Source organism: Anguilla anguilla, chromosome 5 (assembly GCF_013347855.1).
Source record: "Anguilla anguilla isolate fAngAng1 chromosome 5, fAngAng1.pri, whole genome shotgun sequence".
Taxonomy (NCBI): domain Eukaryota; kingdom Metazoa; phylum Chordata; class Actinopteri; order Anguilliformes; family Anguillidae; genus Anguilla; species Anguilla anguilla.
The window spans coordinates 42,940,443-42,961,270 of NC_049205.1; the positions used below are offsets into that span (position 1 = coordinate 42,940,443).

A 20,828-nucleotide genomic window follows, 5' to 3' on the forward strand; every position below is an offset into this window, starting at 1 on the left:
TTTTCTTTGCTTAGTACCGCTGAGTGGCAAACATAATTTTTGTCACACAAATGTGAAATCTGTGCCACAGGAGACAAAAAATAAAAAAATCTGGCCAGTCAGGCTGACTGCTGCAAAATTTTGCTTCCTACTTCATTATTTAAAAGAGTCCAAGAACTCCAAGAAAAAGTAGCATTACACTGTTCCATTTTAAAAGCGAAATCGTAAAGTGTGAAAGTCAAGCTTGTTAACTGCCGATCCACACAAGAATAAGTCAGGTCTTTAAAAATTGCAATACACTGTGCAGCATGTATGCAGCCTTGATAACATTAAGTCTTAAAAAATCATCATTTGAGAGCAACAGTTGCAAACCAGGGTAACATCCTTACAGACAAGACAAAAATAATAGCAGAAGTTAATTTATAAAATACACATACAAATCAACAGAAGTGAAATAGAAAATGGCTTCTCAAAACAAGGAAGACCAGCCAATATATCATGTACTGTACATGTTTTATACCGAGGCATGCATATCAGCAATTTTCAAATTCACTATTATTCTTATTGGGCACTGGTTTTATTTAAATACATTTTTATTACAAGAGTAATAAACACGATAGTCACCATACATGTCAGTTTAATATAAATAAGAGCAAAATATAAGACAAAATAAATACATTTTTCTCTAAGCCACTTTATTTATGTGCAATATTTGACTCTGTTTTTTTGTTGCATAAACTTTTTTGTTTTTGTAACTGTTTGTTAGTTGTGACTAAACTTTTCTGAGCAAGGACAGGGCACAGTGTATTGTTCCGTATTCATACTGGGCCATTTGTGATAACAGTTGACTGCCTTTGGAAACATTCCAAAAATGTAAATGAAGCTGAACACTAGGTACAAGTAATAGAAGCATTGCCACTTATGATTCATCAATGGTGTGTAATCCTCAACTGTATTAAAAAAACTATTCCTTGTGGCGATGAAAAATTTCACCGTGGGAAGAGCAGCTTATTCCTTTATAAAGCTCGAGCTACGGCATTCTCTTTATCATCGAAACAGGAATTGTAGCCAATCATCAGGCTGATTTGATTTCTCCTTCATAGTAAACAATACACACAATACACTAAGAAGGCATGGTGGCAAGGTAAGTATCTCTGTAAAGCCTAACACAGTAGATTCATTTCCCCATTTACTTGTTTTTAACAGATCATGATTACAGGTGATCCAGAACTAAAACTACACACACAAGAAAGGCAGTTGTGTGAAATGTATAAATAGTGCAAAAACAGAAGACAATAACAGCATGTGAAAAATCCCCTGTATTCACCAAGAACCTAACTGGCACATAATGTTCAAAGGGAAACTGGTTCAACTCTTCCTTTATCAAGCTTCTGTCCCAGATAACATCTGTTTGAATAGTCAAAAACTTGTATGGTCGCACCACACCCTGGGAGACTAATGAAGGCTTAACTACATGCGAGTGAGGATTATTTAAACTTCTACTTCCCACTGCAGTAGGAAAATCAGGCCCAGATGTGAATTACTCAAAACATCTCTTATGCACGGATTAGGCTGTGTCAACACTATCTTTAATGATCTATAATACACAAGAAGACTATTTTAATAGCATAGAACACTATCTCTAATGATCTGTAATACACAACGAGACTAGATTAATTGCATAGCACTCAATGAAATTAATTTTTCATTATCCCACCCTCCACCCTCCCAACATATCATTACAAGAGATCATCTGTACAGTCCATGTTCTTTAAAACACACAAGTAATGCAATGAGAGGTCAAAAAAGAAGGTATGTAGAGGGTAACTGGTAGGAGATCTCTTATCTGTAAATAAAAAGACTATACATTATAGAATGGCTAATTAAGAAATACTTAAAAAGCATTCAACAAAAGCAAAATGAAAAAAAATGCTTGGTTTTAGAATACGTTCTGAAAACACAAAACTAATACTAATGTGTGGTCATTAAATAATAGCCACCCTCTTGTCATGGTTTACAGACAATAAAGAAAGAACACTAAGTAGCTATTTATATATGTGATTACGTGTTTTGCCTGTTTTCTTAATTGTATTCAAAGGCCCTGAAGGATGATCAGACAGAAAAAATAACAAATTTTGAAAAGAATATTGCTAAGCACAACATGTTTGAACACATCACAAATGCATTTCAATGAAGAGTTAACTGCAGAAGAACAAAGTAAAATTGAATTTTTCTTTTATTGAATATTTTCTTTTCTTGCATCCTCCATGTTCTCCCAATTTTGAACACCCAATTGTATATCAGGACCCTCATAATCATATCATAGCTGGACCCTTGGCTATCGATCTGGTTGAGTGCAGACGACAAGAATATGCTGTTCTTCAAGGCGTTGGTCTAGTACAGCGAAAAACCAGAGGAAGCCACAGCAAATGCAGCTAACAGAGGGACTCGTAGGCACCTCATCCACTAGCACTAGGTCGCTAGAGAACGATGAGACACGGATCCCTAGTGACTGAACCCTCTCTGACACTGGGCATCAAGGCCAACAATTATGCTTTGCCCTGAGGGGCTAGAAGCCACAGTATGGCACAGGCACGGTCTGGATTTGCTCTGAAGTGCTCTGTGTGCTGAAATAAATCACACAGCCTGTGCTGATCGCATGGAGAAGGATATTCTTTGCTGCTGCCTCTAAACCCATATTTGCTACTTGCTGGTGGGTAATGCAGACCCCTTTTTTGCCAATGTTTTATTTGCCACGGTCAGCGTTTGGACCAACTGGCAGGCTCACAGACTCTAAGCCGGTTGGGTGGCAGGTGACATTCTTCTTCATTGGTCTCAGGCTGGCATGAGGAGGAACTATTTCTGCTATGGTGCTCCGTTCCATCCACATACACACAAATTATACCCTTGTCACAGACAGGTTGTGACTGGATTTTGGATGAACAGTAATTCCGTTCATGCTTTTGTCACCTCAAGGTAGAAATGTTTCTGGCTCCTTTGGGCCTGTCACTGGAAACAAACTGCATCCCAAATCCTGTTCAGGAATGACACATCATGGAAACTAGAACATGTCATGTCGGCCATTGTCAGTCGTTGAGAGGAGCAAAGTAATGTGTACTGAAGGCAGGCCCTTCCCTGCCTCTGAGGCCATATGGAAAGAGTAAGAAAATATCTTGGGGTTTGCATGTTTAAACATATGCACTGAAACAAGAAAAAATTGTGAACCAATCACAGCACATGTTACAACGATACCACGCCCCGGGGCAGCTGCTGTGCTGGAGGGGGGAGGGATTCAGCTGATGCCTGAGAGCCTGTGCTATGCCTGACTACAATATACCTTTTGTGAGCTTTTTTATTGTGGTGGCTTCGAGCAAACCGGCTGACCTCAGCTCAAAGACAAAATGCACTGATCCAACACCCTACTGAGAACAAAGAAACGATGGTCAGCCAGAGCTCGGGTGGTGCATGTTCCCACTCCGGAGCTGCCACCAGCAGTTGCGCAAAACTCGCCTCGAATCCCCTGAAGTTGGGAGCCGAAGGGGTGGCGGGGAACTTTGGTGAAAAAAGGAAGAAAGAGTGAGATGGAGAGAGCGATCACGTGGGTACTCACGTCCTCGTCCTTCTCCAGCTCCAGGCCCATCTCCTGCAGGTTGCATTCGAACTCCTCGCGACGGAAGACCTTGTCGTCCTCGTGGTAGTCCATGCTGTGCTCCTGCGCGGCGATCTCGGGGTCGTTGCGGGGCGGCGGGGCGCGGGCGCGCCGGATGCTGCGGGCGAGCGCGCTGTCCATGATGCGGGACGAGTGCCGGCGGTAGCGGGAGCTTCCGGGCTTCTTCACGTGGTAGGTGAGAACGTAGTCCACCCGCCGCTCCCCGTCCCGGAAGTAGAGGCCCTGCCGGCATTGTGTGCTCCCCTCGGACGTCAGGGGGTTTAGCAGCTGGGGAGAACGGGGAGGGCAATGCATCAGACAGGCTGGGGAGGTCCCGGCGATGTGTGCTGCCGTGTGTGCGGTGTGCGTGAGCGCGTGTGTGCGGGACATCGCTAATGCCATCGTGAAAGGCACGGGTTCGCGACAGCCAGAGAGGGGGTCAAGGTGGAAAACTCGGTTTTCCTCTGTAGTGACCTGAACCCTCTGGATTCCCGCGGGCTTCTGGGAAATGTGCACCTGGGAAGTGAACACTCACCTTTTGACCCTCAGATTTGCAAGACAAGCAGGATAAGCAAGCAGCTTAGGAATTAGGATGTTGGGGTAATATATACAGTATATAGCAAAATAAGGATGAAATGAATTTGACCTTGAACTACTGACAAAACAAAACTGCTGAAGATAATGCTGTAAGTTTTGGATAATGCCAGTGATGTTAATATTCAAATTGTCTTACCAGGTTTGTCACTTAAGACTTCAGATTTGATTGTAGTACAAGTTAACAATGACCTCCCAACATTAAAACTACAAATAGCCACTTAACAGAGGCAACAACCTTCATAAAAATGTTAAATCGTGTTCTAGTTCGTCGTGTAACTTATATACTTATCCATTAACGGTCATGCAAGTTAGCAAAATCAATGTTAACATCATGGAAACATTAAGGCTGGGCTTTTAACCTTTCTCACAGAACAGCAAATGCTGCTATCATGGCAATGTGCACATGCCCAAAAACAGAGGTCAAACCAAAGATTAGACAGCAAACCTCAAATAGGATATTGTGATTAAGTTACACACACATGCGGTACAGTATATTAATTTAATCGAGAGTAGCTATTGTTTCCTGTGCAACTTGTGGCAACCTGTTAAATAAGATATGGCATAAAGCAGTAAATGTATAGACAATTTAAATGAAATGTTGTCGTTGTAATCCATAGCTTAACTTTCGCAATCAAAAGCGGCTTGATTTGCAAAAGGCAATCATAGATTGAGGACTACAAGTCATCTTTCAGTTCCCTTTATTTTTGTGAAATTTAGTTTTTTCTCTTATTTTCAGAAGATTTCTGATAAAATCTACAGAAAAATACGTAAACAGCAAGCAATGCATAAAATATGAAGCTCTGGTCCGAGATTGTGTTAAATCTCAGAACAGTTTAACTATTAAATACACTGGCAATGATCTACTACAACTGGCACCCAGAATGAAAGAAAAAAATAAAAAACAGTGACAGTGTATTTCTTTTGAAATAGCAATATTAATGTTGAAACATTTGTACAAATATTTTGAAATACCATCGTATTGTAGTTCAGTTACTTCCTTAGTAAAGTAAAGTTTTTTTTTTTTTACTGTATTATTAGTCATTCAAAAAAAAAAAAAAAAAACGATTCCAAGAAAGATACAAAGGATAGTTAGATTCAGTCGAGGCCCATGTGCCCATTTCTGGCATACAATGTCTTAAATGCTTACCAGAATATCCAGTGCCATTTGTACCCCATAGACAATGTACAATGAGTTGATAAGACATCACACCGAATACATGGGATAATATTCTGACTTTAGCTGAAGCCAAGTGAAGGTGTCTTACTATAAGTTACTATAAGCAAGCAGACCCCAATTAAATTTAACTGGGATGTGCTGACACATTCCCTTTGATTGAAGCCCAAGAGTTGCTGTACATTTGCTTGTACGTTTGTTTTTCTTTCCATACAGTACAGAACACATACAGCATTCATTATTTTGTGTAGGCCAGTGTTATAATAAAAATGGCCAAATAGCCATAAGCTATGTACAATCAAAGATGGTTAGTTTACTTCCCTGATATATTGATCTAATTAAATGAACCCACACAGAAAAGAAAATCCAACATTCACATAATCAATAAACTCCGCTATCTACAAAACAGCCCATTACTGATTTCCAATTGACAGATAGGCTATTTAACCAATTGGGCCTTACACAACTGCGAGAAATTGGATTTAAAGGCCTTGCATCCAACAAACTAAAGTCAAATTAAAACTAAATCTATTTAGCTACTGTGAGACATGCCAATGCTTTTAGATAAGGAAACAATACAATGAGGCTCAATGAATTTAAGTTGCTTGACAGACATAAGAAGTTGTACCTATAACAATTATCTTATATGTTCTGCACAGAACCACATCTTATAAAGTGCTAGGGCTTGATGCCATTTTGTACAGAAGGCTCTGGGCATTGTGTGGTCATCTCAGTAACCAAACATCAAGGACAGAGCTGCCTCTGAGTATGACACTAAAGGAGAGCAAACCCCCCGTTTGGCAAGACCAAACCTGCAGGGCAGGGACCTACCTGCCCTTTGGGGATTTCCAATTTCTGGGTCTGGGTTTCTGCCTTTAATTTGTTTTGTTGTTTTATTCTGAGACAAAGATAATCACAGCTCTGGCTAAAATATTCTGCATTCCATCTTTAAAATGTGCCCGTAGAGATGTTTTTTTTATGGTGACAGGGTAACTCATTCTGACACAGTGAGGGAATGTCACTTTGGATACATCATATTGACATGATCTTGTCACGGGGGATTATTCTTTCATGAGGACAGTGCCCAAGGATCCTACTCTACATCTAGTACACAAAAGCACTCACTCAAGCATTACAAAAAAATATTTCCACAATTCTTAAGACAGCAATCTCTTGTCAACTAACATCCACATTAACAAAAAATGTATTGAACTTGATTCTTAAAAGACCTACAATGCTTTTCACACTTCGGAACCTTACGGTACCTTAGTTTTATACCTTATATAAAACATTGTCACATACTGTAGGTACAAGTTATATAAAGATTGGCTACCAAAAAGGGCCACAGGCTTTGCCATTTAAAATGTTTGTTCATCTTTATATTTACAACTTGATAAAAGCCTTACTGAAAATAGAAGCTCTGACTGGCAACCCCCCTATAATAAATTACACCTGTAGTGACATTTTAAAGCTAAGGTATACATGTTTGCTATTAGCATGTGGCACCTTTTTCTGATGAGGCAGGTATGCTGAAGACTGAAAAATGTTTGAGTGCGAAAATTTTTGAAGACAGCAACTGAAATGATTTTAGTCTACTACACTGCCAGTTTTATCATCAGGCTGAAATAAGAATGTACAATAACTAATATTAACTTTAGCTGCCATATTAGCTGCCGTAATAATGTTAAATGTGACCACTGTACACATTTGTTTAAAAAGCAAATTTGATTATCAAACACAGCGCAAACGCGAGAACCGTGGGCTTTTAATATATCAGTTGGTGAGGTCACAGAATAAGTCCAGTCCCAAATATAGCTGCATGTGTTTATAACTGGTTCGTATTACATAAAGCTGAAAAATGTCATCCTGGAAAATAAAGAGAAAAGACACAAAAATCAAACATCAACAAAAGCAGCCTTGAAAAACCACTGGCTGGTCCCACTGGAGAACATGTGTCCGTCTGCTCCAAGCAGGAAGATGGAGCAAAGTTCACTTCTCACAGGAAACTTGAGGATGTGGTCTAATCACCCAGTGGCTGACTTATAATTCGAGAAACATGCCACCCATTCGCCACCCCCCCCCCCCAAAAAAAAAACTAAAACAATGAACACCTGAGCTACTTGCTGTTACCATTTTGTCATTTTCAAAATTATCTTCTATTAAATATTAATCGTCTATATTTTCATATTGACCTTGACAATGACAATTGACTATGCTGAATGCATTCATCAACTTAGGTTAGTCTTCTGACCTTCTGTATCAGACTGAACCTGAGTCAGCTCCATAAAGGGGCCTAAGGGGCCTAAGGGGCTAAGCCCAGCACAGCTCTTTTATTATATGTGCAGATAAGTACATACGACCTTTAAATAGATTAGAAGGTCATTATGAGAAACAATTCTCAAAATGATAAGAGTTAGGGCATACCATGATCACTGTATTGCATAATGATGCATTTAAAAGGAGAAACACTGAAAATAATTTAATATGTTAGATAGCTTTCTTAATGCTGACTCACTTCACATTTTCCAGCAAAAGACAAATATATTCGGATCTATTGTAATTATTTATTATAAAACGGAGCACATATGCTTATAGGTATAGTTGCAATATTTGAACCAAATGTATGTTGTCCAAGTGAACAAAGCATTTACAGGTTTGGCCAATTCTGCTCATTCCTGGCAGAGAAAGAATGAGCAAAAGGTTAAATCAGAGAGTTCCAACAAAACTTTATTTTGAACCGTAACTTATTTTATACACAAACTAAACTTTCCCCTTTTGTTCCTTCCACGGCTCCAAAAGATTCATATGGGCTCATATTGGGCTCCTAACAGCTGCTTTTCCAGCTAAACGCATAAAAAAACACCCCAGCAAATGACCTTTATTTTAGCACCGCGGGTAGAAATACCTTGGTCGTAGCTACATTGGATGTTATTCACTCACGATTTGAACCCACATCCAAGGTCCATAATAAGAATGAATCCACTCAGAATGAACATTAACATGCTAAAGGGACAGCAGAAATGCAATCACATGGATGATGTGCCCCTCTTTGCTCTTTCTGTTCTGAAGACTAAGCATCACTACTGTGCAGGGCACTCCCAATCTAGGATCGCTCTTATCATTTGAATCCTTGTTCCTGTAGCACTTCCATGTTACACTTGTATCTCCATCCAGGACTTATATTGCACTTTTATCGTTATCTTGATGTAGCTCATTGTCACACCTCCTAGTTTGACTTACCATAACTTTCTGACCTAGCTTATGCTTACTGTGTGAACTGGACTTGTGTTCATGGCTATGGACAACTAACAAAATGAGTATTGTACCTCATTGGACCTGGGTTTTGTAGTTGTTCCAATGACCTTTGGAATGTACTTACTGTATGTCACTTTAGATGAAAGTGTCTGGCAAATAAAAGTAATGTAATGTTCACAGACTGCAGGCATGGGCAGTGGCAGAAGCCTCGGTGCTCGATTTGGGATGTCCCCTGTTAGGTGTGATATAACGTAGGATTTCACCCTCCCTGCCAACACTGCCCCGGCCACACTGGCCGGAAAAATGGTTGCGCAATGGTGGCAGGTGATGAGGTGACCCTGTCCAGTCTCAATCTCTAAGCTTCTGTTGCCGAGGGTGACTATGACAAGTACACATGACGAGCAATGAAATGCCAGTGCTTTCTCCCTACACAAATCATTGTAAACTAGATCACTGCTTCAAACTCTCATTTCTGGTAACATCCAGAATTTTCATGAATTACGACATGTGACAAGCGCAATACAGGCACCCTTCCTACCGCAACTCCCCTCCCCCGGGGTGGCAGTGTATCATAATGGTTAAAGAACTGGCCTTGCAACTCTGAGGTCAAAGCACCAATTCCCACAAGTAGCACTCTTGCTGCAACCTCAGGCAATTACTTGAATTGCTTCAGAAAATATCCAGCTGCTTAAATGGATTGTATGTTAAGAATGTAAGTGGTACAAGCTGCTCTAGATGAGAGCGTCTGCTAAATGCTTTAAATGTAAAGGAACTCCAGGGATATTTCCCCCAGGGCCAACATCAGTTTTTTGTTTCTGTACATGACATAAGCTTCATATGCTGGCTAACCGGTACTGAAAATGATGACTTACGATGGAGCCCGGCTGGACATAACCAATATCTTCAATGCCCTTGATGTTGATGATGTCCACCCCTTTCTCTCTGCTGGGCACCTGGGTGTATTTCTCATTCGTCTTCATGGTAGATAACTGTTCCAGCTCTGGGAGGTGATTTCCTGAGCGATTGTGAACCAAAAAGGTTTTACCTGCGAGTAAGACAGAAAAAGGGTTTACTAGCAGCCCGTGACACCCACTGTGGGATTTGAGCACTCCAAGTGAACATCCATTTTGGAGTTTCTAATCTAACTCAACATCAGCATGGATCCCTGGATCTAATAGATCAGTGCTGGCGAACACTGGTCCAGGACAGCTACACGGTTTGTTGGTTTTCACTATAACATCAATTACCAGTTCAGACCCAAGAACAAAGATGAGGTAGGTTAACTTTGGAATTAACCACTCCTGAGTAACACCAAAAACAGCTGACCCTGTGGCTCTCCAGGACTACAGTTTGCCAGCCTTGCATTGCTCTGTTAGCTGTTACTACTCAAGTGTCTGGACATCAATTAGAAGAGAAAATGTCTTGAGTTCAGGTGCAAGTCTCCAGTTTCAAGCTACACAGACTAAATTAGCCGCTGGGTATAAATCACAGGTCAGAATCTGAAACACTATGTTATGAAGATGACATATTTTACTTGTGGAATAATGACATTGTTTGAAAGGTACACAGCTGTCTATTGCTGCAATGCCAGCCTGTCAGACATTTAGCATGGCATCATAACATGTCCATGGTTATCATTACATTTGGAACTAGGCATAGATGAAAGACACTTTATCCAGCATGAGTCCATCTAATCCATGGCCATGTTTCAAAATGAAGGCTGCAATGTGAAAACCACATCTACTAGAAGCATTGACAGTGACAGATGCATACTATGACCACAGTCTCTCTACCTGTTGCGAAACAGAAATGGTCAGCACATTTTTTAAAAAGTGAACATTATACACTTTAACCTATCAACAACAAAAACATTATTCAGGCCTATATTTTAAGATATGTTTGGTAACATTAATATAGATCCAGAAAAAAGGTATGCTACATGTTCAAAAATGCACTGAAATGATCTTGATTCCTCGAATATTGAGTTTCATAATGTAACTGAGGGTCTGTAGCTAGTGCAATTATTAACTGTCAGGTGAGTGCAGTTAAAGATCCGTTTGCCTCTCGAGGCTGCTTCGCTGTCAATTTGTAAGTGAGCATCCTCACTGATAAGCTACAGTCCAGCTGCTTTTCGTTAAGCTCATATCGTTGCCTTGAAGCTTGCTCCCCAAGCGGACTTGTATTGACTGTTGATTTTCGACGCTGGGCTGCAGTCCAGTTGTATGCTTAGGTCGTTAGAAAAAAAACTAGAGAACAAGTCTCCGTGGGAATGAATGCTTTAAAAACAGCACAAGAAGGAGGAACTTCCTTAAGTCTAATATTAGTATCGCTTCTCCGCGGAATTCGGATATGTGGCTTTACAAGTACGAGTTCATGTTGGCAGTATTCTTTTCTGGGCTTCAGAAAAATAAAAATATCACACCCTGTACCCTACTTTTAAAACAGAAAACTTGCGATTTAGCCAGCTTTCAAGAATACAAGGTTATTAAAATCAAATAGACGCTCCAGGAATGTAGGATATTAAACTTCAGAACCTCTGCCGTATTAGGGTAAATAAATATAGTAAGCAATATTATTTACATCCCCATATTCATACACACATATTTTTTATCAGAATATACAATAACACAGAGAAAAACAGAATTTGTTACAGTGTTTATTCCAAATGTGTGATTCTTCTATATATGTTGCTTATAAAAGCTAATAATTTATTCTAATTAAAAAAAAAATCATTATCATTAAATACGAGATACATAATATTCCTACCAGATGCTTTGGAATGATTTTGCATGCTTTTCCTCGGACCCGTTCCATTTCCATCCATTCTTTTATTTTTATTTTTTACCAGTGCACGCTGCTCAGTTTTAAATTCCCAGTAGAGCCTTACAGTTTCCCTCTCTCGCACTCGCTTTGTAGTGCCGTTACACTGTTCCTGTTAATTTCTTTCGTACACCAGAGGGTTCAATTCCGTAAATGTCCGGAGATGGAACTTTCGCCAGCTTTTCTTCTTGAGCATCGCCCACTCCTACTGGACTGACACCGCGTAATCTACATAAAAAAAGGAAAATGTCTTTCCCAAACTCCACTGAAATGCAGCAAGTTAACCTTTTGAAAAGAATAATACAATGCGGTCCCTTTTACAGGACTCGGTCTTGTGAAATACAGTGACGATAAATAGGCTACATTAAGACATTAAAATAGGCTGTGTGGTAGGATCAGCTACATAAACTAAGACGACAAACGAGAGGCGACAGCTACTGTTACTACTGTAGGCTTGTGCGAAGCAACATTACAGTAGCCTATGACACGAATACACACAGTACGAAACAAAGACCCCATGTGATGTTTAAAAATAGTCACAACAGGTCGCTGTGGACAGCCTAATCAAAATAACGTTTATTTGAGAAATGCATTAATCTCCTTTACATCTATCACACTGCTGCCTGAATACGGATTGCCACTGTGTTTATATCAAGGATTTGCTCTCAGTTCAACAAAATAGGCTTTCCTGCAAAATGATCTCTTATGCTCTTCATTTTCTTCTCATTATTATTATTATTATTATTATTATTATTACATCTAAGTACTGAGGCGTTTAAAAATATGTCCCACTGTCAAATAGGTATGGGGCCTTATTTGAGATGTGTTAATATGATTCCTTGAATTCGTTGGTAAGCTGTGGAGTCTTCAAGTCTTAGAGTCAGTACAATTAACCAAATCAGAGTACATCAAAGGCATTGCGTTTTAGATTTCACCTTCCTATTGGTTCGCTGAGTGGCTCCAGAGTGACCGAGACAGGTGAAGCGTACAGTGAAAACTAACTAATGTCACATGCTTGTCGTGCAGCAGGATTAGTAGCCCTTTGACAACCTTGCAATGGAATGGGCATCTCAAAGGTTCGATCACTAAATCATGTATCAACGATGAGGGAAAGCAATTGTATCAGTGGAAGCGAGGCGGACAGGATACTTTGAAACGCATCACATTTTTGGGTTACAACTCAACCTGAATAGGCGCCTCGACTTTAAAAACGCGTAGGCTATTCTTTATGGTCCCATGTTTATCACCACTGGAAATAATAGTAATTAACATATGCGAGCAAATAGCGAAAGTATTCAATACTTTGAATGTATGGATCTATTCTAATATCCACAAATCATTTGGAGAATATTTAGCAACAGGTGTGTCTCGTTTGAATTCTTTAGATTCGCGCTTGAGGGCGCTCTGGAGCCCTAAAGTTTCCAGGTTTACCCTAACCTGCATTTTCCAACCGTAATCCCAGAGACCCCCGTTTTTCATTTAGTCCAAATTCTTTTCCGTTGATAGAATAAGAATGATTGGCATATCTGCTCTTAATGGTCTGCAACCCTTGCGAAAGGTGAATTCTGTTAAACACGTGTGCATATTAGTTAAAAGACGACAGCACAAGTTGTTTCTCAATCTGCGCTCATATCGAAAAGCTACACTGAAAACATTCTGGATAGCTGTCTAATTAGCTGTTACATGGGTAATTGAAGGCTTATCATTTAACAATAAATGTACGAAACTGAGCACATCCACACCAACATCCAACTATGTTTCTGGACTTCAACTTCGTTTCAAAATAACTTATAGAAGAAAAAAAAAAAACATTTAGACTCCCTGAAACATAATGTTAGAAAATATCACAAACATAGGACAACCATGTAACCCATAAGAACAGTAGACATTAAATAATGACAATTCCAGGTCAGACTTAATTTACAACCATCATTTCCCTAAGGGAAATTATTTATAATCATTGTTATGTGGTACACAAACCGGTTCGAAGCACTTCTAGGCAATATTCATGTATCCATTTACCATGTTACATTATGTATAGCCATTTTCTGACAGCAATAAACAGATTTATTCTTACGACCGACTATACCAGGTGGCTCGGTGTGATTAATTCACAGCTCAGCAAGACAACTATTTCCAAATGAACACTTCAGCACGGAGCCAGCAAGATGGATCTCAGTTCAGTTTTATAATAGAACCTTCAATTCGTGATTAAAACATTCACGTGCACGCAGCTTGCCTACTATACTATATCGCTTTCATTCATATCTACAGTTGGAAACGCATAACTGTTACATACGTGACACACAATAGCACTGTCATGCAAACATTAAATCATAAAATAGAAAAAATCGTATTTACCTCACCTTAATGAAATACGTTAGATGTACAAGACGTCCAATCTACAGGTAGTCTAACACAAATCCATAGCGACCACGTAGCCTCACCGCCTTCAGAGAGCAGTATACCGTGCGTTCACCAACCAGAACACGAACCTGTCTTCCAAAGGGATTGACGGAGTAAGAGGAATGAGGAAATGATCATCTTTGTTGACGTTTCTCGTGTAGACGATCTAAGTTAGCAATCTACCTGCGTGTAGTGCGGGCAATTAAAAAATGAAACGAAAGAAAGCAGATAAGAAACCGCGTGGATATAGCAGCTGTAGTTCAGCAATGCCACCTGTCGTTGTATTTATTTATTTATTTAAACTAGGGATTCCAAGTCGTGTATGGGCAGGTACTACTGAATGGTGGGAGGGCCAGATGTTATCGCAGCACCTGGCTTCATTTTTGGAGTGTGCAAGCATTAACGTGACAACGAAATTATAAGAGGTTAGACTGCACTTCTTGAATATTGTATGCGAAAAACACAACCATATGGACAAATTTATAATAAAAAGCGAAGTTACTTAAAATTGAACAAAGATTACAAACAATAAAATTAAAAAAAAAAAAAAAAAGGTCAAAAGGTTTGAGAAAAACATACGGCCATACTGCAATGTTAACAGCGAAAACTAATTACGTCTACATGTCTATTTGAGGAAATTTTCCTACGGACCAACTAACATTGGTCACTGCGGAGATGCAAAACATATTCAAAACCGTGACACATCACAGTGTATGTCTCTGATAGAAAACCCTCAATTAATTTATTTTGTAGATTCAGAATTCTTCTGCCTACTTGGTTCTTCCCTGCATTGTTTTCCCATGCCATTTAGTAATGAAAGAGAATACCTCAATATATTCATTTTGTTTAATTAATTGAAATGAGATTATCTGGGTCTTGCAGATGTTTTGTACATAAGTGAAGATGAATACAACCCCTAAGTCATCAGCTGACTCAATGTGCCTATACCTGTTCCACCTTTGTCTCTACATACCTGGGAAACATGACCCGGGGGCATCATCTATACCACAAAATACTGCTGGTTCCAGGAGCATTAACCATTCATAACTTTCCCAAAATGCTCCAGCAAATTAGGCAAATAAATGAGGCACCGTAATATAATTTCCTAGTTAAAGGAAGAATACAAGCTTGCAAGAGCACTCCCCTGTAAAATTATGCTATCATTTGACACACAAGACAGCAAATTCCCTTTTCATAGCAGTGTTATTGTAAATGTCTTGAGCTTTGCTGTTTCATATTCAGGGGCTCAAAACCCTACATGCATTGATCTGTCAAGTATAGCATTAGGTTGTCTGTTGTGCATTCTTTTTCTTTTTTGAAAAAATAAAATATGGATGAAAGCATCAAATTCTTACAAAGATTAAATACACAAGGTTTTGGACACATCCTTATAAGACAACTCTCGAATCAAATATCAGAATTACACAAATCAAATTGAGCTAATTAATTAGAAAATGACAGCACAAAATTAACTGCTTGAAAGATCTCCACCAGACTGTCAATAGGCATGCTGGAGGAGGGGGGGGGGGGGGGGGGGGGGGGGGGGGGGGGGCATTTAGACAGGCTGTGTTCCAAAAACCACAACTACATGCCACTCCTCCTGAAATAGCACTCATGAAGCACTATGAGTCATTAAGTAAATTGAATCCATTTCCAATTTGGTTTTATGGTTTCCAAGAAACTCAGGATGTATTTGAAAATAAACTGTGAAAATAAAGAGCTCATTAACCATTTTTGAGACCAGGAACTTAGTGCAGGATAGCATGCAATAAATACGTCCTGATACGACTCATTGCACACGATTGATCTAACCGCCATCATAAAAAGACCACAGCGCGAACTTAAGCTATGCTTTCCTGCCTTGCTCTCATTTATAGCTGGTTGCCACCCTTCTGACACATGCCCAGAGGGTGGTCTTTATGGCTGGCACACCCAGCACTGCGTAGTATATTTGCATTAATGAAAATGAAATTGATAGGCAATGTAAATTACTGATAACTGCCAAAACAGTTTAAAGACAAAAGTACTTTTTCAGGTTGACAGCTTGTTACAGTTTTGAGTCTACAGTTTTGAGGTTAAAGGTTAGCATGCTGACACGAGAGGAGGAAGCATTATTTAAACTTTGACAGCAGAAAGCAGAGCTTATTTAACTTGCAGGGTTCTAAATGGCCTGAACTACATGGAAAATTGCAAGACTGCAAAAAAAAAATATTATAATAAAACAGCTTTTTAGTGTGTATACTATGATTCAGCATCACACGTCCTTTCATTTTCATGTACCCTGAATGGTTTTCATCTGTATTTCATTGACAAAATGTTATCACTTCTATGAATACTCCCAGTCCGATTTCTCTCCCAGTATCTAATATTTTTAAAGATTTTTAAAGTTTTTTAAGATTCAGAAGTTTCTGCATCATCATATTGTGAAATAAGGAATTCAGAGGTTCTCCCTGCAGTATTCATAGCAAAACTTCATTGCCTGTCATTTCCCCCTGTCCTTTCATTTTCTTATTTGGGAACATGAAATCACTTTGGTTCCTCCAGACCCTCAGAGATCCTCACAGAGTGATGAATTATGAGTCATCCACAGAAGGCACTGCTGGAGAATGGCATCGTGGGAAGTTCCTGTCTGTTTGGCGAAAAAAACGGTTTCCCATCCTGAAACCTGACTCTGAGAAACGCTATTCTCCACATGCAACATGGCTCCCCAAAGGCTAGGCACAGCCTGCACCACTTCCTGCCATGTTAAATAACACCTCTGTATCTGATGCTCAGAAGAGGTTGCAAAAACTCATTTAAACATGATAGTGAGTAAAATTGCAGAACAGCGACATGGCCTAGGAGATAATATGGCTGTAATGGTAATGTATTTGACTGCTCACATTGGTGTATGTGTTGCACATTCAGAGACCCATAAAGGGTTCAGTGCTGTGGGGGTTACATTGCACAACTGATAATATACTTTCACCATGGTTCATTTATATCATGTATTATATAATATAATATAATTGCCATAATTCCACAGCACAGTCTTGTCATAATTTTCTACTGGGTCAGACATATTGTAGAAAAAAAACAGCCACAAGCTGCTTTTACATCTGCAGGTAAAATGCAGTTTCTCAAGGGTAATTGGAAAAATCTCTCCTCGTTGGTCCCATAATAATGTTCCAGTGCCCTCCAAAATATATATATATAGTTGATGCATTTGAATTTGTAATCAAAAGATGAATATGAGACAAAAGTATAGACAATCAGCTTTTTATAGTATTTACTGTACATGCCTATATATTTGACCATTTTTACAGAAACAGAAGCAGCCATGCTTTTTCAGCCTTTCTCCACACTTTTGGCTTTCCATTGCTTTGGAGAAATTTTATTTTGGTCTCATCTGCCCATAAAACTTTGTTCGACAACTTTTCTGGCTTGTCCTTGCATGTTTTGGTGAATTATTATCTGAACTTTCGATTCTTGCCGCCGATTAAAGTTTTGCATCGTGCAGTGTAGCCTCTATAATTGAGCTATTGAACTCTTCTGTGTGCAGTGGCTTGTCATATTTTTACCCCTGCCCTCACGAGACTGCTGGTAATATCACTGACCGTTGTTTTAGGGTCTGTCTTCACAGCTCATCTGTTATCAACTGCAGTTGCCTTCCTTGGCTGACCGGAGTTTACCAGTGATTCTTTCATGGTGATATATTTGTATGTATTTTGTTCTATGTGGACCCCAGGAAGAGTAGCTGTTGCGATGGTAACAGCTAATGGGGATCCTAATAAACTAAACTAAACTTTCTTCTCCATGACCTTCCAAACTGCTGTACTTGATATACTCAGTTTCTGTGATATTCTTAATTAATTCTGCCCTCTCAGCTTATAAATTAATTGTTTTTCAGCCATAGTTAGTTCTCTCTCATGATGGTGCATGCTTTCTGACTCCAAATGCAATCTCCACAGATGAAAACAAAGACACTGACTGCTTTTTTATGTGTGACAATCCATGCAAAAGGAAACACCTGAGCAACAGCAACACTCATCAGTCATCCAGACAGAAACACCCCCGAAGGCATTTTCAAAAAGCATACCAAACATTTGGTGATGTTAATGGATCACACACTCCATGCAGTCATTGTAAACTCTCGGTGCTGTATAGGTATGGGGTATGCCCCCGCCAAGGCGTAACTTGGCGGCATGGCATACCTGCCATCCCAATTAAGGGCCGTGCAACCAAACTGTTTATTGTTTTGATTTACTTTTAAGTTCATCCGTCAGGTTTATTTGGTACACCTGGGGGGGGGGGGGGGGGGGGGGGGGGGGTTGGGCTCAAAAACAGCCTGTAAAATGTATGCGTGTATATACCATGAAATAAAATCTGACTGTAGGTAGTTTTGTCCCAAAGTTATCTTTTTATCTGAAATCCAAATGCCTTAAGTACATAGCAAGAATAACAAATTTCACTCTACTGTAACCATACTTGGAGGTACTGCATAGATGACCCTTAAAAGTCCCTTAACAGTGTCCTTGGCCCTGATGAACATGAGGCTGTGCCATGACTGCTGCAGTCGCCGTTGGCAACACATTGACAGAACCCCTGTGGATGCAGCTTTTGACAGGAGCAATGTGGCCAGGTCAGTGTTGTAAATGATAATTTGTTCTCATTCACTTTTACCTGGTTAAATAAAGGTTAAATAAATAAAATAAATAAATAAGACCGGTGGTCGTCAGGGTTATGTCCGACAGCCAAAACCTCCACAATACTGTTTGTTTTTTAGCAGTCTGTTTTTGGTGGCTGGGAATAGCAGGATGCTATATATAAATGACTAATTAGTTTTACAGTGAATAAAAAACATCTGTAGTCTGAACTGGTGGCGTGGGATACTTATTTATGACAGTCATCCCTTGAACAGAAAGATAACCAAGTGATCTTATTATAGCAAGAAATCCTCTCCCTCTCTAACCAATGAAAATTTGCATACGAGCATCCAATAACAATACGAGGGTTTGACAGGCAAACGAGGATTGTTGAGAGCTTTGGGTCGGGGGGGGGGGGTTAAGTGAAAAGCAAAACAGATTTTGGTTGGAGAGAAACCAAAGGAAAGAAAACAGGAAGTGGAAACTTGGGTGTCCATAAGTACAGTACAACACGCACGCAAACTGGCTCATTCAAAAGTCTCTGTCATGATTAGAACAGAAGTTTTTCCCTCAGTGATAATGGCCCCATGGCACAAATACAACTTGGTGGCACACAGAGCGAACATCTTTGTTATCAGGCACCTCATTTTTTAAGAAGCTAAAGATCCTCATTAGACCATTCAGAATCACGGGATGCTATGAAGTTCTACACTAGCTCTCTGGGGGCTTGTGGTGTGGCGTGACCTTTCAGGCAGCTGGACGTGAACATGGAAGCGCACTGCGTGTTCCAGTGAAGAGTTCACTCCGTCCCCACGGACAGCCTGCTACACAGAGGGCGCAGAAGGGCTGACGCGCTGACCAACGGCTGTGACCACACCGGCGATCGCTCCTTACAATTTCCTCCTTTCGTACTCAACTTGGCCTGGCTGTCCGAGTTTACTCATGGTGTCTCAGCATCCCCTAGACAGTTCTGCAGTCTGCTACGTGCTAATCTGGAGACATGTACTTGCACGTACCCTGATTTGGAATACTCAGTTACGCTGTCCCATTGCTGTGACCTCTGTCAGTAAGAGAGGGAACTGTAGTGCACATGCCCTTCAGAATGTAACTCGTGTGGTATACCACACAGAACCCTTAACCATTTGCCAGTGGTTTAAAATTAAGGGGCAGTAAATTGAAGTTCCCCATGGAAACAGCAGAATGAAATGAGCACTTCTGAAAACTGAGGACCTTGGAATGGTTTGGCCTCTTACATTTGGGGCAAAGATAGCCCTGAACCCATATTTGCTAGCAACTATGAAGACTATCAAAATTTCATGAAAAAACAGAACAAGAATTCACTGGCCAAACTTCAAGCTGCGTTAAGACTGGTTGATGAAACAATACCTAATATTTATGCAGTTGTAACTACACTGGTTACAGTAATGTTGAAGCTGAAGAACACAAACTTTGCTCAGAGTCAGAGGAGTGATTTAATTTAAAAAGACCTGCCTCTTCATGTTAGTATCTCAACAGTGTGAAGAGTGGTTGTGAGGTAAATCATAATTTCTTATTAGCGCTTGTGGCTATTAAACCTTGGCCCGGATTACGGTTTGCACTAGTGCAACCCATCGTACTTCCCAAAGCATGCTACCACACAACCAATGTGAGTGATCCACCATATACTTTTCTAAGGTACAACTTACTTTATATAGCAGCATAACATGGACACCACACATTAGTCTTGTGGATCAACGTTTTACACCATAGGAGCACTATAATCCAAAATACAGTACAGGATATATTTAACAGTAGATATTTATATAGGGCTCTATTTACAGCATACTCTGGTCTCTGGTATAGGTATGTTGTGCATAAAGATATTTTAAAGCATTATAATGCAAAAACCCATACTGCTGTATGTGGATATTTTAGCGCAGTTTTCCAAAATGATTCATTTTAACTATGTAGCTGGCTCGTTCGTGCCTATATTCTTGTTGTTCCTGAGATACTAATTTAATGTTTCTTCCTAATGTAAGGCCTTGTAAGCCACTTTACATAACAGCATCTTGGCAAATAAAAATAAACACAACAACAATAATAATAAAAAACTAATATTAAATCCATATGTAAAATGAATAAGCAAAATGATAGCAGGTATTTCTAAAAAACTGCTTTAGTTTCAGCAAAGCTGTGACTCAGTATTTTCTGGCTTTAGTCTCACTACGGTGAGCATTATCAACCAAAACACTGTTACTCTCTATAAAGTTTGGTTTATTAACCACTTCCCAAGCATTGTCCTCTTCCTGTCATAATACATAGCCTGATTAAAACAGCCAGTCCT

At 39.7% G+C, this 20,828-nt stretch overlaps 1 protein-coding gene across 4 annotated transcripts in view; it reads right to left on the reverse strand.

Annotated features, from left to right (window-relative positions):
- Positions 1-20,828, reverse strand: part of LOC118227534 (anoctamin-1-like) — a 60,425-nt gene that overhangs the window by 32,871 nt on the left and 6,726 nt on the right. For 2 of the 4 annotated variants that reach the window (XM_035418083.1, XM_035418085.1), the window contains 2 exons: positions 9,527-9,699; positions 3,590-3,916 (listed from right to left, as the gene is read on the reverse strand). In XM_035418083.1, coding sequence (XP_035273974.1) covers positions 3,590-3,916; positions 9,527-9,699 — 500 coding nt within the window. Of the gene's footprint in view, positions 1-3,589; positions 3,917-9,526; positions 9,700-11,420; positions 11,902-13,840; positions 14,110-20,828 lie in introns of those variants that run through there. The other 2 variants (XM_035418086.1, XM_035418084.1) reach the window with 2 other exon arrangements.